Source organism: Falco peregrinus, chromosome 13 (genome assembly GCF_023634155.1).
Source record: "Falco peregrinus isolate bFalPer1 chromosome 13, bFalPer1.pri, whole genome shotgun sequence".
In the NCBI taxonomy this organism is placed as follows: domain Eukaryota; kingdom Metazoa; phylum Chordata; class Aves; order Falconiformes; family Falconidae; genus Falco; species Falco peregrinus.
This window is the reverse complement of record NC_073733.1, coordinates 1,315,476-1,341,267: the sequence shown is the minus strand read 5'-3', so window position 1 is coordinate 1,341,267 and position 25,792 is coordinate 1,315,476. Positions and strand designations below refer to the sequence as shown.

At 56.4% G+C, this 25,792-nt stretch overlaps 1 protein-coding gene across 11 annotated transcripts; it reads right to left on the bottom strand.

Moving 5' to 3' along the window:
* Positions 1–366: 366 nt before the first annotated feature.
* PHKA1 (phosphorylase kinase regulatory subunit alpha 1) lies at positions 367–23,822 on the bottom strand. Of its 11 annotated transcripts, none has more exons than XM_055817980.1 (33): positions 22,817–23,601; positions 22,481–22,639; positions 21,940–21,987; positions 21,224–21,392; positions 20,767–20,849; positions 20,487–20,567; positions 19,954–20,052; positions 19,693–19,839; positions 19,320–19,373; positions 17,699–17,821; positions 17,488–17,583; positions 16,662–16,769; positions 16,380–16,458; positions 15,820–15,954; positions 14,653–14,762; positions 13,839–13,983; positions 12,828–12,906; positions 12,258–12,433; positions 10,163–10,339; positions 9,714–9,808; positions 9,380–9,519; positions 9,077–9,233; positions 8,833–8,912; positions 8,554–8,632; positions 8,338–8,467; positions 7,862–7,963; positions 7,336–7,451; positions 7,005–7,043; positions 5,870–5,914; positions 5,452–5,622; positions 4,876–4,929; positions 4,533–4,733; positions 367–4,283 (listed from the first exon to the last, which is right to left on the bottom strand). In XM_055817980.1, exons 1-33 carry the CDS (start codon positions 22,892–22,894, stop codon positions 4,110–4,112), a joined length of 3,729 nt encoding a protein of 1,242 aa, XP_055673955.1. In that variant the 5' UTR covers positions 22,895–23,601; the 3' UTR covers positions 367–4,109. The 11 variants fall into 11 exon arrangements, with proteins under 11 accessions (XP_055673955.1, XP_055673958.1, XP_055673959.1 ...); XM_055817983.1 differs by having other exon boundaries at positions 12,354–12,433; XM_055817984.1 differs by lacking the exon at positions 7,005–7,043 and having other exon boundaries at positions 5,870–6,076; positions 22,467–22,639; positions 22,817–23,822.
* Between the last annotated feature and the right edge of the window lie 1,970 nt (positions 23,823–25,792).

Below are 25,792 nucleotides of genomic sequence, written 5' to 3'. Positions count from 1 at the left end.
GAAAATTCCTAGCCTGGTACAGCCCTTGGACTATTACCCATTACTGTTTTTCAATCTGGGTGGTGATGAAGCTGCAGCACATAGTCCAAGGGCTATCAAAAGAGGCTTCAGGGCCTTGGACAGCTGGTGAGGGAAGCTGGAGCACAGGTTAGTTTTCCCTCTGCCCCTTCAGTTGTGGGCAGCAACATTGGAAGAAACAAGACAGACCCAGTGTATTAATACATAGCTCTGTGGCTAGCATCACCACCACAACTTTGGGTTTTCCAATAATGGGATGGCCTGCCCCCCTGTGCCACTCGAGGGGAGAAGGTAGACAAGTTGGGAGTAAACCTAAGCCTGGGAAGAAGAGAGAAGGGAGAGAAGGTGTTCTTCAGATTTTGTTTTATTTCTCATTACCCTACTCCATATTTGATTTGTAGTACATTTTCCCCAAGTAAAGTCTTTCTGCCTGTAATGGTAACTGGTGAGCCACCTCCCTTGTCCTTATCTCGACCCACAAGCCTTTTGTTATATTTTCTCTCCCCTGCCCAGGTGAGGAGGGTGAGTGATAGAGTGGCTTTGGTGGGCACCTGGCATCCAGCCAGGGTCAACCCACCACAGCAATCCAGGAGACTCCTGGAATACATTGAGGACGACTTCTTAAAGCAGGTAATAGACAGCCCTGCCAGAGGGGATGCAACAGTGGATCTGATGGTCACCAGCGCAAGTGATCTCATCAGTGACTGCGTCGAGACTGGAGGCAGCCTGGGCTGCAATGATCGTGCACTGGTGGAGTCTTCACAGTCTTGAGGGATATGGGTCAGGCAAAGAGTAAAGTCAGGGCCCCGAATTTTAGGAAAGCAAACTTCCAGCTGTTCAGGGAGTTGGTCGATAGGACCCCCTGGGAAACTGCCCTCAGGTACAAGGGATCAGGACAGAGCTGGCAGATCTTTAAGGACGTTTTCCACAGAGTGCAAGAGCTCTCAGTCCCTGGGTATAAGAAATCAGGAAGAGAAGGCAAGAGACTGGCATGGATGAGTCAAGACCTGCTGGTCAAACTGAAGGGCAAGAAGGAAATGCGCAGGCAGTGGAAGCAAGGACAGGTATCCTGGGAAGAACATAGGGACACTGGCTGGTTGTGTAGGGATGAGGTCAGAAGGCCAAAGTGTCAGGTATCCTGGGAAGAACATAGGGACACTGGCTGGTTGTGTAGGGATGAGGTCAGAAGGCCAAAGTGTAGCTGGAGTTGACCTTGACAAGGGATGGGAAAACTAAGAAAGGCTTCTACAGGTATGTCATCCAGAAAAGAAAGGTTGAAGAAAGCATTCCCCCATGATGAACATGACTGGCAAACTGGTAACAGTGGATGAAAAGACAGGTGCTTAACAATATTTTTGCCTCAGTCTTCACTGGTGGCCTCCCTTCCCACACCTTTTAAGTAAACAGACTGCAGGACAGGGACTGGGGGAGCAAAGTCCCTCCCACTCTAAGAGATCAGATTTGTGACCAGCTGAGGAACCTGAATATAGCCAAGTCTATGGGACCTGATGACGTGCATTCCAGAGTCCTGAGGGAACTGGCCAATGTAGTTGCCAAGCCACTCTTCATGGTATCTGAAAAGTAACAGCAGTCAGGTGAAGACCCTGGAGATACTAAAAAGGGGAACATTGCACCCATTTTTAAAAAGGGTAGAAAGAAGAAGGTGGAAACTACTGGCCCATCAGCCTCACCTCTGTGCCAGGGAAGATCATGGAACAGATCCTCCTAGAAGCTATGCTAAGGCACATGGAGGACAGGGAGGCGATTCAGGACAGCCAGCACGGCTTCGCCAAGGACAAGTCCTGCCTGACCAACCTACTGGCCTTCTATGATAGAGTGACTACATCAGTGGACAAGGGAAGAGCTACTGATGTCACCTGTCTAGACTTCTGTAAGGCCTTTGAGACAGTACCCCACAATGCACTTCTCTCTAAATTGGAGATGGATTTGATGGATGGACTGTTCAGTGGATGAGGGATTTTGGCTGGGTGGTCACATTCAGAGGGTAGCAGTCAACAGCTGAATATCCAGGTGGAGACTGGTGACAAGCGGTGCCCCTTGGGGATCCGTACTGAGACCAGTATGTTTAATATCTTCACCAATGCCACAGATACCATGATCAAGCACACCCTCAGCAAGTCTGCAGATGACACCAAGCTGAGTGAAGCAGTTGGACATGCTTGAGGGAGGGGCTGCCATCCAGAGGGACCAGCACAATCTCAAGAAGTAGGCCCATGTGAACCTCAGTAGGTTTAAGAAGGCCAAGTGCAAGGCCCTGCATAGGGGTCGGGGCAAACCTTGGTATCAAGACAGGCTGGGGGATGAAGGGATTGAGAGCAGCCCTGCAGAGGAGAACTTGGGGATACTAGCGGATGAAAAGCTGGACATGAGCCGGCAATGTGTACTTGCAGTCTAGAAAGTCAACCATGTCCTGGGCTGCAAAGTGTGGCCAGCAGGTTGAGGGAGAGGATTCTGCCCCTCTACTCCACTCTCATGAGACCCCACCTGGAATACTGCATCCAGCTCTGGGTTCCTCAGCACAAGAAAGACATTGGCCTGTTGAAGCATGTCCAGAGGAGACCACAAAAAATAGTAAGAGGGATGGAACACCTCTCCTGCGAGGAAAGGCTGAGAGAGGTGGGGGGTTTCAGTCTGGGGAAGGCTCCAGGGAGACCTTATGGCAGCCTTTCAGTACTTAAAGAGGGCTTATAGGAAAGATATAAGATAGAAAGGGGACAAACATTTTAGGACCTGTTGTGATAGGACAAGGGGTAATGGCTTTAAACTAAAAGATTCACACTAGATACAAGGAAGAATTTTTTTTACAATAACGGTGGTAAAACACTGGCACAAATTGCCCAGTGTTTACAGATGCCCCATCCCTGGAAACATTCAAGGTCAGGTTGGACGGGGCTCTGAACAACCTGATCTAGTTGAAGATGACCATGCTCACTGCAGGGGGGTAGACTAGATGACCTTGAAAAGTCCCTTCCAACCCAAACTATTCCATGACTGTATAACCCTACTCCCACCATCACTTTGTGCTGTGTACACCTGATCCCCACCAGTCCAACCACACTATCCTATGTGGGGTTTGACCTGCAGGATAAGAGTGGAGCTGGGACTCACTTCTAAAGTCACCACCCTTCTCTTGTGCAAGGCTGTGGAAGCTGGGGCAGAGGCCAGAGCTGAGCATTAACAGCACATCTGTGATGGGACAGCTAATGCTGAGCCAGCCGCCAGCTAAATGGTGCTTCACAGGGCACATACAAACTCAGAAACCTGCAACTTAGCCATCAGCAACACTGCCAGGCACAGAGCAGATGGCATGGAGGTGCTGCCATCGGCATACCCCACCCAGCCAGAAGCCCTGTCCTTGTAGCTTAGTAGTAACAGGGATCTGTTACCACCTTGGGATGTTCCTGGCTCCCACAGCCTTCCCAGCTCTGCACGCAGGACCCCTGAGGGGGAGCATGATGGGCTGCCAGCTTCCAATCAGCACAGCAGTGGCTGGGTTGAACTGTTTTGATTTTGGGTCTGCTGAGAGAAAGGCTCAGGCAGCAACCCCTTTTCCTCTAATAAAGCCTTTCCATCACCAGCAGGAAGAGCAAGAGCTCCAGTCTACCCTAGTATTAACCCTGCAGATTTGGAATAAAAAGCAGCACAGAACAGGTTAAAAACCTCAAATCTGCTGGAGCCGGGGAGACTGTGAGCTGGCCGGGGAGCACTGCAGTGCTGAGCACACAAGCCTGGTGAGGGGGGCCCTTTCCATCTCCCTCAAACACAGGCCCCTCTGGAGCTGATGGCCCAGGAGAAACCATGCAGGCAGACACTTAGAACGCAAGCAGGCTTCAAAGCTCAGCCTTTCCTTGCCAGCCCTTGCTCCACAGTCTGCACACAGGCATAGGTCAGCTTTGCATGCATGCCTCCCGTGGAACTCCTGGAGAGAGCCATTCACCCACCAGAGGCCAGGACTGGGAGGAAAGATGGCCACACAGGCTGCCTGCAAACTAGCCTAATGCTCATCTTTAAAAGGTGTGTGAAACAACTATCCTGTGGCATCTGCAGCCTGGGGAAAGGAGGTGTGAGAGCTACTGCATGGAGCAGCCATCGGTGGGCAGGAAGTCATACACGTACATGGCCACCGACTTGGACAGGTAGGTCATGGTGCCAAACCGACCACTCGGTGCACTGTCGTACAGCAGGCTGCAGATGCCCGTCGTGGGATCCCTCTCCAGCATGTGGTCATCAGCACCCAGGGCTTTCTGGATTTTTGACAGGGAAAGAGAAAGGCAGCATTAAGAATAAGGGAAGCCCCCTCACCAGCTTCTACCCCAAGCATCCTCCATTGTACTCGCAGTGTGACACATCAGTGGTGAGCACCAGGAGGACACTGCATCTTTGCTGTGTCCCATGAACATGATGGGGGCAACAGGCAGGTCCCTCCAGGTGCGTGAATCCTGTGCAGCTGTGGGGAACACAGACAGCAGCCCTGGGTGAGGCCTAGCCCCTACCTGCTCCTCATAGAAGAGGTCGTTGGCTGTGTGCAAGATCTTTTCCACAGCTATGATACCGCCAATGGTGTGCACCTCCATGTCCACCAGCATGGTGAGAACTAAGATAGCCTCCACCAGCAGCTGCCTGTACTCTGGCTGGGGCACACGGTTGAGAACAGACTCAACATGCACAGCAAACTTCATTTCCCCTGGGGTCATCTGTGAGGAAGGAAAAACAAATGCACCTAGAAGGCCATATCATCAGCACAAGTCCTGAGCTATGCTGGACATTCACCCAGGGCAACCCAGCACCCACCACCAACCCACCTGCCCTGTTTCCCCTTCACATAAACCTTCCTACCTCTCTCGTTGTTGAAGAGGGAAGAATGAAGCCCTCTACGGAGAGGCCATGGCACTGCAGAACAAGGAGAGACTGTGATTACGGCCTGGAAAAGCACCACACTAAGACACATAGGCGCAGCCCACCAACCCACTTGAGCATTAGTGTATGCTGCTCACATGCTTCACCTCCACCCCGACTCTTTGCACAGCAGCACTCCTTTCTCATCAGTTCCACATCAGCTGGAGCCCTCCTGCACACAGCACAGGGCTCTGCTCCCTGGCTTACCATGCCAAGCACAAGCCGTGGCCAGAGCTGCTTCAGCTGAGACTCCAGCACTGCGCTTGCCTGGTGAATGCATAGAGAACCTGAGCAGACCTAGCCCTGCTCTGCAAGGGTCAGAACAGCATAAGGTAGGTCCCGCATGCCTACAAAGCAGCTCCAGGTCCTCCCCAGCTTTCCATGGCCAGCTGCAGGCCTTGTCCACAAAGCATGTATACACAACATTGGGGACCAGCCCCAGATGCCCCTCAGCAAGGCTAGTGCCTGAGCAGGTTTACATGCATGGAGAGGAGCCAGCCAGACATTTAAGCTCACCTTCTGTAGGACCTTCCAGACATTCTGGTAGAAGCCCACAGGGACACGGTTGAGGGCCCCATCCAGCCGCCGTCTCCGCTGCCACTGGCCCTGGCGGCTGTCCTTGCTGCCCTGGTCTTCCAGCATGCTTGAAAAGGAGCCCTTGCCCAGCAGCTCTGAGGGCCCATCAGACTGGGCAGACAAAACAAGGACCACAGAGATTGCTGAAAAGTTAAATATCCCACAAGAATGCAGCCCACTTCTGCCCAAGAGTTTATGCTCACCCAGCCTGGCTCCCAGGGCAAAGCTGTCACCCCCTGCCCCCAGCAAAGCCCCACCCTGCAGCCCTGGCTCCCTGTGGCTCCCCCTGGAGCACAGCTCCTTTCTGCAGCCACAAACAGGACAGACCCCATGCATACAGCCAACAAACGTAGGTTACCAGAGAGGACTTCAGGTCAGTGTCCCCAGACTGCAAACTTAGGGGCTGAAAGAGAAAGGGAGAGACAAAAACCATACCGTACCAGAGCAAGGCAACCATCACGGCAAGCAGAGCAGCAGCAGCAGCACAAACCAAGCTCAGGTCATGGGGCAGTAATCCCAGGGGCTGCAGTTTGCTGGAGACTGAGGGGTAGTTTTGACAGGTGAGCTGCAGAAAGTCATGTTAGCATCAGAGGGGAAGGACTGTGCTAGTGCATGGAGCAGCTGTGGGGCCCCAACACGTTACTGCTGCAACAACAGCCAGCTTGTGCTGGCTGGCACACAGCAGTAGGGCTGTTACTGCTCTGTTGGCATGGGCAGGTATTTTAGTCTCAGGCAGACTGGAGGGCCAGCAGCAAGGTGACTGCCCACAGATGACCCTCCTCACCCCATACACGGTCCCTCTGCAATGCCAGGTTTCACACTGCAGCAGGTTGGCCATAAACCTGCTCCACCACCCTGGTCCCTGCAGGCCACCTCTCTTTGAGAACAGGACCCCTCCTGGACAAATGCCAGGCACCAGAGAAAGTCCTTGTTATTTGTAGCTGGGCAGGAGCCTCTGCCCCGAGAGAAGAAATTGCTGGGGAGGCTACAGGCAGGATCCAGAGATCACCAGTGAACACCAGTGACAGGGCCACTGCTAATCAACAGCACTGGAAACATCGTGCCATCCTGCTCAGCAGTTTTTTGTGGGTATAATGGAATCTATTCAGCCATAGCAGCTATGGAGCACAGCTCCCAGCTGGTTGTAATGCCAAATACACCCACAGCTTAGAAAGGCCTTCCTCCCTGCCAGTCCAAACACAGCAGGCCCCACTCAAAGGGGAGCTCCCCGAAGGCTGGGGGCCAGTGCCAGCTCTGGGCCCCCCTCAGCACATTAAGCCATGCCAACCTCTTCCCAAGGAACCAGCCTCCCCCCCTGCACTGAACAGAGCAACCTTGGGCCTGCCAAGAGGAGAAGCCAGCTCTTTGCTGCAGCAGCTTGCTCAGTGGGTTTGTTTAGGAAAGCTCATTAACTCATGCATGCTCAGAAGCTGGCCTGGGATGTGACATGAGGGATGAAAGCAGAGGCTGCAGGAAGACCAGGATGGCTTCACCTTACTCCCGGTCAGAGACTGCCTACGTTTATCCAATTGCTGCAAGAAAAGGAGGAAATTAAAGTTTCTGCTGATGGAAGAGGCCCACCAGCCATACCTGGGACACTGCGTGTCCCCACCCCCATGCCTTCTCAAGCACCCCTGTGCTCCCCGTGTGCTGCGCTGCGAGAGCAAGCCCTGCTAACAGATTTACCCCAGTTCTCCCCCCAGGGCAGGACTGGAGCCCAAAGCAGCTCCTGGAAACAGATATAAACTCTCTGAAGCCCAGAAGCAAGCAAGCTTCTGCTCTCCCATCAATCCTGCCTGTGCTGCTTGCACTACCTGCCCTCACCTGTTTGATTTCACTTTTCAGCCTGACAATGCCAGCACGCTCAGGCTTGGTGGCCCCAACAGCCCCCACTTCACAGATGGAGATAGCAGTGGTGAATGACAAGTCGGCCGATCGCACTGGAGGGGAAGAGAGATCTAGAGTGGGTACCACGGCTCAAGAGCACAGACATCCCTCGTTGCTGCTCAAGCACTTGTACTCTGCACACCCTTGCCCTCTACCCCAACCAGCACCACAAATCCATAAGCACAGCACAGAACCACTTCAATTCAGGCCCAGCCAGGCCAAGCACCAAACTAAGCAAAGCCCCAGTAGCCACAGATCTCGGGCTCAAACCCTGGAAATAAACTCAGCACCACCCTGCCAAAGAGCATGGCTTCTTGCTGTACTACTGCAGTGCATAAACAGCTGTGCTGAACACACAGGGAGATGGGGACATCCCCCAAAGGCAGGAACCCCCAGAGCTGGCCATGCACCACACTAGGACCCAGCTTTGCCCAGAGAGTCACAGCCCTGCTGAAAGACTCACCGCTCCTTTCCACCGCAAACTCCTTGCCAGACAGAATGTGGTAGAGAAGGCTCTTCATGTCTGATGGGCTGAGATTCATCAGGTTCTCAGTGGCTTCTCCAGCTGGAGAGAACAGAGTTGTCGCACCCCACTTCACAGCCCTCCTAGGACATTCCTACCCTGCATCCCATCCTGTTAGCAGGGGAAGCAGCGGTATAGGAGCTCATCCTCGAAGGATGTACGCTAACACGATGTGTTGCCTACAATGGGGACTCTTCCTCATGCCAGCCCAACACATGCCTGAATAGAGATGGCAGTGAAGTGCCCCACCTGTGCTGCCTGAGAACAGTCCCAGCTGCAGACCCTGACACTTTCATGCAGGGTCTCACGCTGGCCCTGAGCTGCCCCTTTTTAACAGCACTTTTACTTCCTGGCTGACAGGGGCCCAGGCACTGCAGCACCCACACCAGCCCGAGTGCCATCCATGCCACACATACCTGAGCAGCGCAGAGAGTGCGCCAGCTCTGTTGCCATCACCTGGATGATGAGCCCGATGCGGATACGGAACATCTCAGCAAACAGTGTGGGCTGTGTGCGCATGTACATGGCCAAGTACACCATGATCTCCTGGAGGGAAAGAGGCAAATCATCCCACTGCTGCTCCCCAGGGCAGATACCCAGCAGTGGGGTCCCTGGCGGCCCCAGCCCCTCACCTGCGTGAGGATGGACACGCTGAGGTTCTTCTCACTGGCTTCATCAATAAGGCGAACAAGCTCCTCATAGGGGATTGGGCTGGGAAGGGAACAAACAGCAGAGCAGGTGAGAGGCAGCAGAGTGAGCCCTGCATCCCTCCTGGTCTGTACAGCTCAGAGAGGAGAGATGCAGGCCTCGTAAAGCCACCCAGAGCCGCTCCTGCCCTTGGACTCCAGAGCAGTGGTCTCACATCCAGCCCCAGCACAGCACATGTGCGGCAGGACAGGTGCCACACTCACGCAGAGATCGTCTTCTCACGTGGCTCTGGGGGCAGCCCCACCGTCAATTGCTTCTGGTGAGACAAGAGGTCAGTGCAGGCCTGGGGACAGAAAGTATCACAGGCATCACCAACAGCTCAGGGCTGGGGGTCTCAGCACAAAGCAGAGGGAGACAGAGCTGATGCAGCCACGGTTCGCCTGCTTAGTCTGCTGCCTCCTCCCTGACAGACCTCAGTCTGCTAGAGGTCAGGTACAGAGTCATTACCTCGTCCAGAGCTTCCACCTTCTTCTTGAGTATGCCAGAGATGTAGCGGATCAGGGCCCACTGGCGTGTGTCCCCCACGCGCACATACAACTCAGTGAGGAGCTCCTTGACGGTGGGGCCAGGCTGGCTATCAAGCCCGGTGTGCCACTCAGGCCCCCTGCAGTAAAGGAGATGCCAGGTTACAGCCAGCGATTTGTCCTGCAGCAGCTTCCTGGCAGCCCCCAGGTTTTGTGGGCTGGGACACGTGCACAGCTGCGCTGGCCCTCTGCTCAGCGAGCCAGCAGGACTTGGAGCTTATTGTACTTGAGAATAAGGAGCAGGTAGAGGATGTCCGCTTGCTCCTGCGGTGTAGGGCAGACACGCAGCTGGTCCACCAATGCCTTGCAGTTCACATTGCCATCCTCATCACGGGGCAGGTTCATCTCTGCATAGACTGCGTGGCTCTGGGGGGAGACCCACGCTCCTGGTTAGCATCCCAGCACCTTGCACCAAGTGCAGTCTGGTTATGGAACCATTTCACCCGTGGATATTCCCCGTTGACAAACACCAAGCCTTCCCCCTGCAGCCCTGCAAGGGCCCTCTGGCTCCAGCTGAAAGGATGGCACTGCTCAGCCAGCCCAGGAAGGACAGGGCTCACCTTGCCATCCGTGTCATGCTGGTGGGATGAGCTCAGCAGCTTGACCGACTGCTGGGACGCCTGGAAGATCTTGCTGGGGACATACATCCCAACATCTAGAAGAAAGCTAAGGTTGGCGCAGACACTTGTCAACCCCAACTACCACTGCTGTGCCCCAAACCACCTCACATCTGACACTCAGCTCCCCTGGCAGCCCCTGCTCACCCAGTTAAGAATGCCATGGGGAGCTACCATCCCTTATCATTCAGCAGTTTTCATGAGGACTGCAGACACCAACTCCAAGATACTCCATGGCCAGGACTAGCATGGTGGACATAACATGCCTTCACCCAGGCAAAGGCTAGGCTGCTCTGCAGTCCATGGGGTCACCAGCATTGCACAGCTGGGAAAGCTCTGAAAGCACCTCAGCCTCACCCCCGGGCTTGAGCAAAGGTGCTGGAGTTACTCACTCTGGACATGAAGGTCCTTGGCCTTGGACGCTAGGGACATGAGGTCACGGGTGGTATGGACAGCAGCCCGGAAGCGGGTCAGCCCTCCCCGCTGGGCAGTGGGAGGGAGGTTTGACTGAGGAGCCGTGTGCTGCAGCAGGTGGTCCAAGTACTGAGCAACCTCATCATACATGTCCGCTGGAAAGGGAGGCAGAAGAGGTGGGGACTGAGCTGCTTTGTACTGGGGCACCCCCAGAGCTCAGAGAGCTCCCCAGCTGTGCCTCAGCAAGGGCAAAGCTTTGCTGCCTGCACAAAGTGACAATGTGAGCTAGTGCTGGCAGCCAGCCAGCCAGCACCAGCAGCTGGGCTCACAAAGCATAGCAGCCACAGCACCCCTGCTCCTGCACTGCTCCACTGCCTGGGGTACTGGTTGCCAGCCAAGGCCAAACTGGGGCTCCCTCCAAGTCCCACCTGGACAAAAGAAGCAATGGGGCTGCAGCACATGTCTGTCCAAGCCTGCACAAGGACAGCAGGGTCTGCTCAAACCCTATGGTGAAATGCTTGTGCTCTTTCCCTCCACAGAAGAAGGGTAGGTGTGCCAGGGACTGCTTGTCCAAGCAGAGACCACTTAGGAGCACCCCAGCATAGCAAGGGCCTCATCCAAGCAGGACTCCAGCATGAGAGCAAGGCAGGATGGTTTTGCCACAGTTATTTCCAATTAGAAGCTACCAGTTATTCCTGATTAGGCGCTAGAGGAGTTACAGCTCCTGCCCTGTTCTTTGCCCAGCCTCCAGCAGCTCCCATTGCTCCCAATGCCACACCAGGAGCGCCTAAGCCACCACTCAGTAACTGCAGCATGGAGGGTGCTCAGAGGCCACACCTCTGCTCAGCCGGGAAATAACAGCACTGCCCAGCAGTGAGGGGGATGCCTTGGCAGAGAGATACCCCATGCCAAGGTAATGCAATACAACACAGAGCTGTTGATGCACTTCCAGCCAGTAGGGCAGGGCAAAGCCTTGCTGCTCTCCAGCTGGCAGACAAGCTCCATGGCAAGCTGCAGACTGCATCTGAGGTCGATTGCACAGCATGCTCTTTCTACGCCCAGTGGGGATGCCTCATGCCAGTGCCTTGAAGACTCGGCTGGAGTCACACAGACATCAGGCTTGAGAACATCATCCTGCCTGGCTTCAGCACCTGACCACAGGAAAAACTTAAAATTGAGCATCTTCTAGCAGCCGTGGAAAGGCCAGGCAGTCCCTGTCTCTCATTGCAGCTGTGGAGGAAGCAGATACCTTGGAGACGCCTAGGTGCAGCCTGCAAGCAGACCATAGGCAAAGCAAGAAGAGGGCAAGAGAAAAAAGTATTCAGTTACATGAGCGCAAACATTGGCTGCAGGAGCAGCAGAGGCAGAGCAGACTGATGGGAAGGCTGGGAAGATGGCCAACACTTGTCAGGCAGGAGGAGGATATAACCAGGCCTGCTTGCAAGGGGAGTAGCAAAACCTGCAGCCCACCATGGCCTCAGGACATCCATCACCCTGGGACAGGCCAAGGCCCTCTCGGGCTCCCTGTCTACAGCAGCAAGGCCTCAATTTAGCACCCACTGGAGCAGTTCTCCCCAGGCAGGGTCAAAAGCTACAGGAAAACAACACTTCAGTTGCTTGAGGACATGGTGGTTCTTTCCTGCCGTCTCGGGTACTGTACCACCACTTTCTGCACCATCACTCGTGCATCAAAGATTCTCAACCAAATCTCCTAAGCAGAGGCAGGTTTGCCAACCCTTCATCTCTTCCCCATGCAATAGCCTATGAAGGTCAAAGTGGCTTGTTCCAGAGTGTCCTCCATGCTGTCCACAACCATGTGCACCAGGTCAGTCCCATCTGGCTGGGAAATCCCTCTGGCTAGGGGGCTACAACAGCTGCATCAATCCACCCAGTCCCACCCCACTGGTGTCACCCAAAAAAGGTTAATTGATGGAGGGTCAGATGGGACTAGAAATATGGTGAAAACCCAAGTGTATGAAGAACACAGTGGTGGACGCTGGCAGGGAGTTTGGGTGTTATTGATGAGTTTGACATTCACCACACCACAGCAGCTATTGGCCTGTTCCCCCTTACCATCCTCGGCTACCTGCAAGCCATGCAGCCACTTCTCGGTGTCTAGCTCCTCAAAGCTGTCAATGCTGAGCTTGTAACTCTTGGCAAAGACCTTACCCTCTGGCCCAGGGTCCATAAAGCTGAGGTGCGTTCGGCATGATGTTGTCAGGAACTCCGACAACTTACCCGTCTGGGTCCTGGGCAAGAGGAGGGGAGGTCACACAGTAAGGAAGGGAGAGGCAATACCCTTGGTTTTGCCACCTGGATCCAAGGCAGGTCCTTCAGCAGGAAGGGACGCAATTGCCCAGGACCATACACATGCCCCAGTGCCTGCAACTCCTCCAGCCACAAATGGGCATGGCAGGGCTGCCCAAAAGCTATCAGAGGGATCCTGCAGCCATGGTTTAATGACGTGAAGAGATACATCCTCTTTCACATCTCCTCTGTTGGGACTGTAGCCCCAAGGCGCACTTACAGCCTAACACACCCCAGTGTATCCTCCCCAACAGCCAATGCTCAGGACCCAGTATAACCAGGCTCTCCGAGGCCACGAGCCCTCTCCCCTCCTGCACCCCAGGAAGCTGCACTCACCTTGCACCACCGAAATACCCATCCTGCAGCTTCCGCAGTGTTGCCAGTACTGTGGGGTGCACACTGCTGCCAGTTTCATCTGTTGGTTACAGACACAGGTAGTCAGGCTCACCCACTCAAACAGGCACCCAGAAGGTAACACAGGGCCAGGTGGGCATTCACACACACAAAGCACCATGGCATTGGCCAGACCCTTGCTTTGGGGTGCACAGCCAGGCTGTGGCACAAAATGCCCCATCCAAAAAAGGAAATTCAGGACTGTCCAGGTGGATTCCAGGAAAGCCAGGCCAAAGACGCCCTCCAGGCTTCAGGGATTTCACCTCTGACTGAAGCTGACAGTACCAGACAGCAGCACCCGAACAGCCCCCTGCTCTGTCCTTGGCTCTCACACAAGGCAGTGGAAGGGGGTGCCATCAGGGGCAGAAGACACCACATCTAAGGGCACACCCAAGACACTAAGGGGATTTCAAGTACACAAGGAGAGCCAAAAAGGCCTGAAAGCAGAACAGAGTCCCTTCCCTGCACCAGGCTCATGGGAAAGCTCAGAGCTGCTCCAGAGAAGCCAGTTTTTCTCTGCAGCATCACACAGCTATTTGCTCCTTCTGGCTTGCTGTTTTCCCCTCCCTGTTGTTGAGGAAAGCCTTTAGCAGGTAATTAGTGAAGAGTCAAGGAGCAGGAAGAGCCCCAAGAACACTGTAACAGGGGGATTTCTTTTTTGTCTTGCTTCCAAAAGACCTCCCAGCAAGCCTAGCTGCCTAGTGACTGAATGCCTTCGTGCCAGCAAACATCCCTTGAGCTGCAGGCACTAGTACTTGGCAGGCAGCCCTGCTAGCTGCCAGGGTGGCTGCCAACTCAGTGTGGCTGCTTTTTTACAGGATGTTACTGGCTGTTCAAGCCCCACCATATCCTCATCACCAAGATGGTCCCACATCTGCCCACCCCCTTCCTCCCACAGAGACAGCTCCCTGGGCTGCTCTAGCCAAATGCCTTGCAAGGCCAGAGGATCTATACCGAGCATAGTGCGGGAGATGGGAAAGGTGACAGTCGGACGCCCAGTCATCCTCCAGCGGCTGCAGAGGTAAGAGAGGTCCGTCCTCAGCATCTCCACAATCATCTTGTTGTCAAGAGCCAGGTAAAACTGCTGCTGGTCTATGAACTGCAAGGACAGTAGGAGACATGAGCAGCCCTTCCCACAGCCACCAGGTCCCTTTGATGCCACTCATATTCTCCCACAGGCGCTCAGCCAGGCCCACCACACAGTGCACCCAGGGGACATTGATCCTTTGCACCAACAGCTCATCCCACCTTACCTACTAGGTGCCACCACAGTCTAGCAAGGGACCCTCAACCCCTAGGGCAGCTACAGGCTGGTAACAACTATAAGGAGGTTAACGCCACAGCTCAGCAGCAGCGTCATCCAGGCCCCACACAAATGGTCTGTGCTGTGCCTATCCCAAGTGAATACAGACTTCTCACAGTGCCAGGCTTGTGACCCTGCTCGACACAGCATGTTAGACACAGGGGACAGAACAATCCCAGTCCTGCCATCAGCCTCCTCCTGGTGTCCTTGTCAGGGTAAGCAGAGATTTTCACCCAACACTGATCATCAGAAGGCTGAAACCATCTCCTTCCAGCAAGCGCAAAGCCAGGACCACCAACTCTGCTGCTTCACACCAAGGAGCTGGGGCTGCTCCAGCCTCTTAGGCTTTTCAGAGGGTGTTGGGCCACCCCTGAGAATAACTCAAGCACTCAGCCAGTGGAGAAACCTCCAGCCCAATTCCAGGTCACATGACGGCTGGGAATGAGCCTGTGCAAAGCCACCCACCTGTGGGGTAAAGGTAAAGATGTTCTTCCTGATTTTGTAGAGCTTGGAGGTCCCAAGAACACCCATGTGCCGGTAGGGCCGTCCAGTCAGGCACATCTGCTTGTTACAACCTGGGGGGGTCGGGGCACAAGGAGGAGTTTTTAGTACAAGCCTCCTCACAAAAACAGGATGCAGCAGCAGACAGAGACAGGCTTCTCTGCTACTAGCCAGCAGGAGCAGGCTAGTTTGTGGTTGGGGTACCCCAGGACCCTGCATCGAGCTGGCACAGCTCTAGGGGACAGTAATACTCTGTCCTGCAGCCCTGCTCAGGGGGCTAGGTAGACCCAGGCCATCCCCACAGACTGTTACTGGAACAGGGAGGGACATACAGCCTCTCCTGACCTCCACAACATGCTGCACCTCCAGGTCTTTGGGGATGTCAGAAGCTGGGGCAGGGCCAGGGACTCCCCAAAAGCTGACAGCATCCCCATTGCTCCTGGATTGCTCCCAGAGCCCAGGATGGTGCAGTAGCAGCATTGCCCCTTGGTCACGTCAGTGCTGGCAGCTGCTAGTCTACTCCCCGCCCTCTTTGCCCATGTCACACTTGACCTTTTAGTAGCTTAAATTAGCCAGCATGTGCAGCTTACAGTGGATCAAGTTTCTCCTTTGGCCCAGGCTGGGTCTCCAGTTCCTGCACAACAAGCTCCATACCAGAGGGGTTGCAGCATCAGGAAAGGAGCACACAGAGCAGAGCACACCCAAACGCTCCCCTCGCACTCAGCCCTGCTGACCATCCAGCAACAGCTATTCCAGGTTCTGTCAGCCAAGGGGACCCTTCTCTGGGGTCTGGCTTGCCTCCTCCATCGAGATCTGAGTACAGGAACAAAAGGTGGCTCCTGCCTACACCAGGTCCATTCCTATATGGATCAGAGCCTCTGTTTGTCCCTGGAGAAACCATACAACTGCAATGCCAAAGGTTTATCCCTTTCAGAATCACCCTGAAGAGCACTGCCTGCCCACCCCAGCTCCTCTTGGGCAGAAGTAGCCTCACTGGGCCCAGGAATGGGTGTCAGAGCCCTCATCAGCCAGGCAGACAGCAGCAGGGCAGAACATCAGTATCCATGAGCAGGAGTGCCAGGGGATGGGACAGACCCTCCTGTAACACTTTCACTGTGGAGCCCAGCTCACCCAGCCGGGCGTAGATGTGGCTAAGGATGCGAGCAGGCTGCACTCTGATGGGGTAGACGTCCGCCACGGTCTCCACGTCAATGTCTTCCTTCCTCAGGACAGCCTTGATGTCCTCTGTCTCTGCGAGGATGCACACTGGAAAGGGAGGATGACATGCTCAGTGCGGCAGGGGCACAAGCATCCCTGGCCTTTGGGGACACATACAAGGTGTCACACCAAATAGAAGCAGCTGCCTGGGGTCCCTTTGGGAACAACTTCCCATTGCAGAGGTCTGCCTTGCTCCTCCTAACACTCTTTACACCCAGCCTTCCCTGCTGAGCGGCAGGAGGGCAGGACAGTTTGCAGAGCTGCAGAGGAGGCTGTAGCAGGTGATATTTCCCTGGGGCAATGCAGGATGGGTGGAAGGACTTGCACCTCATCCTATAACCATCTTGCCACGGTTGAGATCTGGCTGCACCAGCAGCCACCCAGCAAGCAGAGCCACCCCTGCGAATTCCGCAAGGGTAGAGTCCCCAGACCTGCCAGGCCACAGGGGTTTGGGACCAGTCCCTTTCCCTCACCTTGGACCACCACATCAGGCTTGGGGACGGTTGCAAACCGGCGGTTGAGGGGATCTATTTCACCAGGAGCTAGAAACCCCTGAGGAAAAAGAGGTATGAAGAGATGAACATTTCATGGGCAGGACAGAAAAGGTGATGCCTATAGACAACCCACATTTAGGAGTCTGTGGGGGATGGAGGTCACAGCTTCCTCATGGTAGGTGTCTCAGGGTGGCAGCATTTGCTCTTTCAGAGCTCAAAGCCTGACCCCACAGCCCTCCCCAGCACCAGGGGTGACCATACCTCAGCCATCAGGCAGCCCAGGATGTAGAGGGACTGCCCCCACATGAGCGGAAGCTTGCCCATAGGTATCCTGTCCACAGTGTGGGGGTTCCTGTACTCCTCATCTACCTGGAGGATAAACCAGGAGTTTAGGGAGGGATCCAGACACAGGATGCTGAAGGAAACATCACCACTGCATTTTGAAGCCCAGCAGTTTAAGGCTTAAAACAAGAGCCTATGAAAGGATTTGCCACAGAAGGTCCAAACCATGCTGGCTACATTCCTCCCATCTTCTTTCACTCTTCTGCACGATTGCCCCAGGCATCTGCGTCAGACAACAGATCAGCTGCTCAGACTTTGTTTGGGTTCCCAACATGGGTCATCTCACTGGAACAACTGATGTGCTGACTGACATCCCCTAGGAGCACTAGAAGCACCAGGGTGATGTTCTTGGATGCTGACAAGAAGAGCATCTCTCCTGTACCACCTGGGCACCAGGAGGCCATTGCTCTCAGCCCAGGCCCACACAAACACTCTCAGCGCTGAATAGGAGCTCAGCACAACCTCCTTAGTCTAGGTCCATGTGTTTTGAGCTATCAGAGGACTCCAGGCTAGCAGACTGTCAGCAAAGCACCCTTGTGTATGGGACAAGAAATGCTTTGGGGAAAAAAAACCACTTTATTTATTCAATATGGTTTTATAACAGCTCCAAGCCACGCTTTTTTTACATGGGGTTTCCACACACTACATGTGCTGTTTTACCAACGATTTGGATAAATAAGCAGTTAAAGCCTAATTATCTGGCAATAAGGCACTCCCACTCCCACCATAGCTCAGGACTACTTACTTTATCTGGCGGGACGCTGTACAGCTCTGGCATCAGGCACACCCCATTCTTCCCCTTGATGAGAACCCCCTCAAGGGCTTCCCGGTACTCCTGCGCCTGAGGAAAGAGGAGAGGGGATCTTCCCCAGTCATGGCTGCCTGCATCCTTCCTCCACATGCCTCCCTTGCCAGGGACTTCTTTCCACCAGCCTGTCAAGTCCTACCTCCCTTACCTGCTCCATGTTTCCACTGAAAATTCCATCAATGATCAAATATGCCCAGAAGAGAGGCCACTCACACTCGATGTTCTCAAACAGCTTCAGCTCAGCAGGTTCATAGTAGAGGCGGTTGGGGTCCTGCAGGGAAGGAACAACAGCCAGGGAGGTGAGGAGTGGCAGAATCCCCTCAAACTGACAGGACTCCTGCTCCCCCTGAAACCACAGCCTCAAATGCCCTCCCAGTCCTTCTCTGCAGATGATGGCTGAGTCGAAAAGCAGTTTCACTTCCAGGCTGTGTCCTTGCCATCAGACATCCCCTCCCAAGCCCCCTGCACTGACACCAAGGGGACTCGCCCTTCCTGCGCAAAGAAAGCCTACCCAAGCCCAGAAGAGCACCCCAGACCCTTGTACAACAGCACATCATCCCCCTTGCACTGGGGACATCTGCATCACTGTTGCCTCGCCTGCTCTGCCCCAGCATCACCAGGCTGGGCCAGCTGGGTGTGAGGGCTTGGGCTGGTCACACGGGGCCAGACAGCAGGGTCCCTCTTGCCATTTGGTGTGGCTGCAAGCCTGACACAAAGGAAGTGGTCAGGACAGAGAGCCACCTTCCCTGAATCCTCCCACCCCAGATGTGCAGTGTTGTGCCCTAAAGGACCTATGCTCGAACTCCCTGCTAACAGCTTTTAACTCTGTTTGCTACACAAAATGGGGAACACTGGCCTTAGTGCAAAGAGGAGAGCAAGGACAGAGGGAGCAGATGTTTTCTGTAGTGCCTGCACATGGGCCACAAGCTCCCAAACTGACTCCAGCCAATTGCAGTGCAGTGCCTCTGCAGGCAATGCTGCCCTTCCTGTGCCTCACAGCTCCCTGGAAGTAATCCACAGCTTTGCAAGCTGGCAAAGCTCACGAGTGATGGGAGTCAGACTGGAGATGCTGCTCTGGCTCTGGAGAGACGCAGCCACAGATGCTGCCTACTATGGTCAGGTCTGAAGAGGCACAGGAAAGCAGCATTTAGAGGCACCAGATTATTCTACCAACAGCCGCTGATGATTTAAGAGTCTCCAAGTACCATTTCATGGTTCTGTGGTTATCAAATGGAACAGTTGCTTACAAAATGTTCCTGTTTTCCCTCCCCAGAGCAGCAGAAGAAAGTCTCCGCTCACTCCAATGAAAGCCAAGTGTGGCAGCACACAAGCTGCATGCTGGTTCCAGGAGAGGCAGAAGCAGCTTTGTGGCCTCCAGTGCTGCCACAAAGCCAAGACCATCAGGGAGAAGCACTGCAGTCACCTCCACAGGCTTCCACCCTTTGCTCAGGGCTTGTGCAGCCCCGGGAGAGCCAGGGAAAGAGCCCACTTTGGCAGGACTCCCATACAGGGCAGTGGTCCATCTTCCCACGGCCTAATTACTACAGGCATGGGTGGGATTGTACCACCTCTGCAAGGGGCTCTGGCATTTTGGGAAACCTTGCCCAGACCCATGACACTGCCTGGGACTACTCAGGGCTCTCGTTTTCCCAGTCCTCCCCACCACAGCCTTTGTGCTGCAACCTGGGGGTGCTCGCTGCAAATGCTAGTCAGGTCAGCTGCTGCTTGGCACTCAAGTTCTGTCAAGTGGCCAGGCTGGGGACACTGACCTCTTTGGGGGTCCTGTATCCATCCCGGAGAAAGCGGCAGCAGCCATAGCGCCCCTGGAAGGGAGGGGAAGAGGTGATGAGCAGGAGGCACATGGTGAGATACCTTGTACCCTCAATGCAGAAGCAGGGCAGGGGTCTCCTCCAGCCAAATATCCCCTCACTTGCTCACCTAGTGCTCAGACACCATGACCACTGTCTAGGGCCACAGCACACAGGACAGTTTCTTTGCTCACCCCCTGCCACAGGTCATGAAGACTGGGAAAGGACATGCCTCAGCAACGCCCTCCCCAAGCATGTTTTTGGGGAGAAAAGAGCGACAGTTTGGACTGCAACTGGCTCCTGGGCAGGACAAGACAAAGGCAGAGCCACTCACCTGCAGCTTCGTGATGATCTCTTGCTTGGTGATTTCCACCAGCTCACCATCCTCCACAGCAAACGCCGGGTAGGAGATGACAGAGAGCACACTGGCATCCACCTCCTTGGATGTGGAGGCTCTGGGCAGCATCGAGTGGAGGATGGACTGGGTAAAGGGGAAGGAGGGCTGGTTAGGTTGCCAGACCAGGCATCATTCACAGTGCAACCCCAGTGGATCACAGTTCATCCTGCAATGGCGTAAAGCCTGCGCAGGCCTCACCTGGCAGTGCTGCACCTCATCTGACAGCACCCGTATCACTGACTGCGGGCCTCCCTTTGCTCCAAAGAGATCCAGCTCATCCAGTGCCTCCAGGGCAGCCTGCAAGCAGGGCAAGACCCAAAGCAGCAAGCACTTCACCACGCTGCTCATCTGTAAGAGCTCTCGCCCCATGCCAGCCCCTCTGTGTAACACACTGCCCAAATTTAAGCAAAATTTAATCCCTGCTGTGGCTGCAGAGCACCCCTGGTCAGAATGAGACATCTCCAAAGCCACAGGTAGCCAGACATCAAGAAGGCCCTGAACATTTCTGCCACACACCCCAATTAATTTCTCACTCTGAGTTCAGACAAAACTTAGGCAAGAGGGGCACAGTTTTATCCCCGCACACAAGAAAGGTCTTCCCCCTGCAGGAACCTGTCACTGCATGGGGCATTGAGCCTCAGTACCTCAACATGCCCAGCCTTCCCCATAAAAAAGCAGCATGGGGCCAGCAGTGCTCTCCGGCACTTGCCCAGCACTCCTCCCTGGCTCACCTTGGCCATGCCGACAGAGCTAGCATTCAACTCTGTGATACCCTGGTTCGTCTTGTCCCCGCGCTCCCATATCCCGAAGTCCTGTGCAGAGACAGCAGCACATTGCAGCAGGCAGCATTTCAAAGCATGCCCAGAAAGGCTTTGAACCCCACACCCATCGGTGGTGCTCCCAGCAGGTGCCATGGGCCTCTGGGATCCACTGGGGCTTCAGAAGGGGCCAACCAGCCCACTCGCCTACACCCCTGGGGCATGCTCCCCTTCCCCAGCATGGGATACCCACCGCAGTTTTGTAGGCTGCTTCAATGTAGAACACGAGGTTCTGGATAAAGTTGACTTCATCCAGGCTGTGAATTATGTGGAGGCCTGAAGCAGGGGAAGGAATTCATATTAGTCGCTCCAAGCCCACAGGCTTCCCTAGGAATGGGCTGCAGTAACCCAGGCCAGACACCTCTCCTCATCTCATGCCTGCCCCACAGGAGCCATGTCCTGGATGGCTCCCATCCCTGCTCCCATCCCACTATGGCAGCTCTGGGGCTTCAAGCAAATGGGGGCTTTTAGAGAGACAGACATCAAGGGGCCCACATCCACCTTGGGTGCTGTGAGTGTAAGAAAACAGCAAGGTCAGGGAGGTCATCGCAGCGGCTGGGCACCCAGGAAGCTGCACCCAAACTGAGAACATGGAGAGCCCTGCAGACTACCACACTCAAAGCTGAAATGGCATCCCCCAGCAGCATCACCTGAGGCCGTCATCTGTGCCAGCATAAGCAGGTAGAGTGAGGTGGCATCCATCTGTAGGTGACCCCACTCATGGTCCCCCACCACGGTGGCACAGGTGCGGGTGTTGTACTTGGCATGCAGGCAGTCCTTGGTGCTCTGGTTGTACTTGAATGCCTCCACCTTGTCTACCTTGAGAACAGCAAGGAGATGCAAGGGTTTATCAAACCCTGTCTCCAGAGAGGTCTGGCAGCACCAGAGCCAAAGGCTGCCCCATGCCATCAGCCCAGAATATGGAACCATGCCCAGCAGGGCAGGAATCCTATAGTCCCCAGGCTGAACCCCTCCACAAACCAAGGTGGTGAGCACAGGCTCATGTGCCACCCTAGTGCAGGGCTGCAGCTGTGGGGGGCCCATAGCCACAGCTGCGCTGCATGGAGAGAAAAAGGTCACTCCAAATGCCCTCAGGGAGATCTGCAGAGTCCCAGCACCAGCCAGGCCACAAGACAGAGAGCACCTGGAAAAGGCTCCACTGGCCACCAGTCTGCAGCACTGGGACTTCCATCACACCAGGGACCAATGCCAAACTGGAGCATATTTCAGACTTACTGGAAGGAGGCTTCCCTTGCTCTCAAGGAAGGCTAGCAAGAGCTGGCACAGCTGGGACCGACACTGTTTGTGGCAGAGCTAGGCCCTGAGGAGACCGCTCGACTCTCAAGAGGCGCTCCCCAGCCCCTACCTGTCTCATCATGCACTGAAGCAGCCCCCGCATCAGCTTCACCACACTCTGCAGGAACAAGGAAAACAACCTCGTTAATCCCCACGATGCCAGGAGAATTCCTGACTCAGGATCAGCTGGCCACTGACCTTTGCAGAGCCCCAGCTCACATTTCCATGGCCCTGGCCCCAAGGCAACAGCAGAGGGAAGTGAGATTTCTCAGCCTGCCAGCATGGCCAAGCTGCTGTGCCACGCAGGGGGAGGGAGAGCACAGCTGCAAGGATGCAGCTCCCCAGCCCTTGGGGTCTCCCTGCATCCTCTGACCACCCCAGACCCAGAGGGCTGGACCCTCGGCTGGGCTCCTGCGTGCTCCAGGAAGAGTGGACTCCGACATCCCTTCCAGTGCCTCCCACGCCTGGGGACAGCCCTGTCCCCGTACCCACCACGTGGCCTCCCGCTGCCTTTTGGCTCCAGGGCTGGCTCATGCCAAAAGCAGACCAGCCAGGTGGCTGCCGGCGGCACGACAGCCACGGCGGGCTCCCTCTCACCGGCTCCCCGCTACCTGCTCCAGTTCGTAGGCTTTGGCCTTGTCCTCGTCGCGGTCGGCATTCTTGCGGTAGGCCAGGCCCAGCCCCCAGACAGCCAGGATGCTGTACACGTTATCCCGGACCCAGGCGTCCCGGTGATCAGCGCTGGCCGGGAGCAGGCCAGTCACCGCGTCCTGAGGAGGGGACACAGCGGCGGGGGGCGCGGCCCCCCTTCCCAGTTAATTCCGTCTGATCCGGCCTGCGGGGCCGCGCGGCCCGCCAGGCCCAGGGGCCACCGGGGCGCATCGAGACCCCGAGGCCCGCGGCCAGGCGGACCCCGTCCCTCCTCCCCTCACTGGGGCGGCCCCCACCTGGTGCCGGAGGATCGTCTGCTGCACCAGGCGCGCGTAGCCGTCCAGCCGCACACCCGAGTTGCTCCGGCTGCGCATGGCGGCGGCAGCAGCGGCAACGGCGGGACCGGACGAGAGCGGCCAGCACCGGCGCTGAGGCGACCAGCGAGCCCCGCCCCGGATCCTGCCAGCGCCCCGCCCGCGGCACCGCCCACTCGCTGCCGCCCGCAGCGCTGCCCCAGGCGCCGCGCCGCCTCCCGAGCGGCCTCTCCTCCCGCGCTGCCCCGCGGCTCCCCGCCGCCGCCGGCGGTCCCGGTCCGCGGAGCGCTCACTACCGAGAGGCCAGGAGCAGCCGCCGCGGCGGCCCGGCCAGGGGGAGGCGGCGCGCGGCGCCCCCTGCCGGGCGGAGGCCACACAGCGCTGCGGGCAGTCACACGACCACGCGTGCGCGGGTACGGAGCCGCGCGGGCAGCGGGGTGCTGCCGAGGGCCGCGGGCCGTGCGGGCAGCTGGGCGGGGGGACGCGCTGCACGGGCGGACGCGCACGCACACTCGACTCGCGTGGGCAGGCGGCACGGGCAGACCCCGGCGCGCACCGCCCGGCTCCTGACGCGGCCGGTGCTCCCGGCAGCTGGTGCCGTGCCGCGCGTGGGGCTCGGTGCGAGGCACCGCCGGCCGCGCGCTGTCGCCCCGTGGCCGGTAGCAGCCGCTTGCTCTGAGCCCTCCCGATCCCGCGTGTGCTGCCAGCGAGCAGGGCCACAAGGGGAGGACACAGCCAGCGCAGCTGACCTGAACTGGCCGAAGGGCTATTCCATCCCACAGAACGTCATGCTCGGTACCTAAACTGGGGGGAGCTGCCCGGGAGCCACCGACCGCTGCTCGGGAACGGGCTGGGCATCACTCAGCGGGGGTGAGTAACTGTGTTGGGCATCCCTTGGGGGTTTCCCCGTGGGTTTCATTCTTTTCTCTCCCTGTCCTCTTCATTCCAATTACTATTGTCGTTGTTGTTTTACTTTATTTCAATTATTAAACTGTTCTTACCTCAACCCCCAGGCTTCACCTTTTTTTTGATTCACCTCCCCATCTCACTAGGTGGGGCAGGGAGTGAGCAGACGGCTTCGTGGTAGTTGCTGGCTGAAAGTTAAATCACGGCACACACGCGTCCATGCACGTGCATGTGTACACACGATGCATACATACTTTTGCATTTCTATGTATACACAGCACATGCGCAGCACATACAGGCACACACGCATATGCACAGGAATCCATATACACATCTACACATGCATAGACATACATACACACAGGCACACACATATTTCCTGTGCACATACATAATCTATGCATGTATGTATACACATAGGCACAGGCATATATATCCACACACATGTATAGGTGCAGGCAGACATTCATGCATATGCACATTCACACACACACAGAGGTACACCAGCAGTGAGTGGATGTGGTGGGCTCCTGGGGACCCCAACATCCCTTGCCCTGGGGACACATATGGGCAGGTGGGGGCCAAGCAGGTGCTGCGACAGACTCAGCACCCATCGGGTGATAGGCAGGAGCCCACGGGTGCCACGTACCCCCCTGTGCCACCTTCAGGCACATGTGGCCCTGGCACCTGTGTAACCTATCCTCACACAGGTGGGCAAGGGCAAGAAGCTGCTGGATGCGGGCAGGGAGGCAGTGGGTTTATTGCCTGCACAAAGCATCCAAAGAGGCTGAGCTGCACCATTGCCCTGGGGCCATGGGGGCACAGTCCTTCCCCCACGCAGCCCCATGGGGTGCATGTCTGCCAAGGAGTCCTGTTCAGGCAGTGAGCACACAGTAAACCCTAGTTTCTGGTGGTCCCAGTGCAGGGGGTGCTTTCCTGGGATTGCCAGTGTCTGTCAGCACTCATCCTGTGGTGGGGCACGGCGCCCAGCCCTGTGGGACAGAGCAGCCATGAGCATTGTGCCAGGGTCCCTGGAGCAGGGGCATCCCTGGGTCGGGGGGGGTAAAGCTGGGCTCTGCTGGGACTCAGCCATAGGGCGTACCTAGGCTAGGGACAACGGGACTGGAGGACACGGGGATTGAGGTGCATGGGAGGTCCCTGCGCTGAGGGCAGCGGGGAGTGGTGTAGGGGTGGGAGGTCAGAGGATGCAGAACTCCCAAAGCTTAAGAGGCTGGTGGGGTTGGGGTACTTGTGGGGCCCCACAGCTGGGGATTTTGGGGTACATGGGGGGATCCCAGGGCTGGAGACACTGTGGGAATGGAGATAGGTGTGGGGTCCCATGGACATAGACTAGGCTGGGCAGGGGGTGATGCAGGTGGGACGAGCAGGGGTCCTTGCTCACCTGCAGGCCCTGGTGACGCACTTGAGGCTGTGCCAGCAGTGGGCACCCAGGGGTCTGCTGCCCACCATCCTCCAGAAGGGTGTCAGGCGTGGCAGCCAGGTGGCCACATGCCCTCCCACCTCCCGGGGCTCCCACAGCACCCAGAGGGGTGGATGGGGCAGGGAGGGGGGGGGTGAGCCCCTTGGCCCCCAGCGCCCACCCCCCATGCCCAAACCCACCCGGAGGGTGCTGGGGAGAAGCAAGAGGAGGGAGAGAAGCAGCACCAGGCCGGTGGCAGTGCATGGGTGGGCAGGGGAGGCCCTGCCACCTTGGCCAGTGCTCAGTGCAATAGCAGCTGAGGCTGCCATGGTACTGGCAACTCTGGCCGTCCCATGCCTCCACTGGGCACTGCTCCTGCCCGGTCATGGCCTTACACAAATATGGCCCCCACCCCCACCCCATCTAGGGGCTGCCAGCATCTCTGCAGGGCACCTGTGAGGGAGGCATCTGGAGCCTGGGCATCACGGTCTGCCTTCTGCTACAGCTCCCAGCAGGGTGCCTAGGGCAGGGGGCAGCTGCGCTCCGCAGCTGGGTAAGCTCCACACCCTGTGCCCCTGCACCTTGCCCGGCCCAGATTTTCCCCAGCACTGCTAGGGCATGTGGGGCAGGTC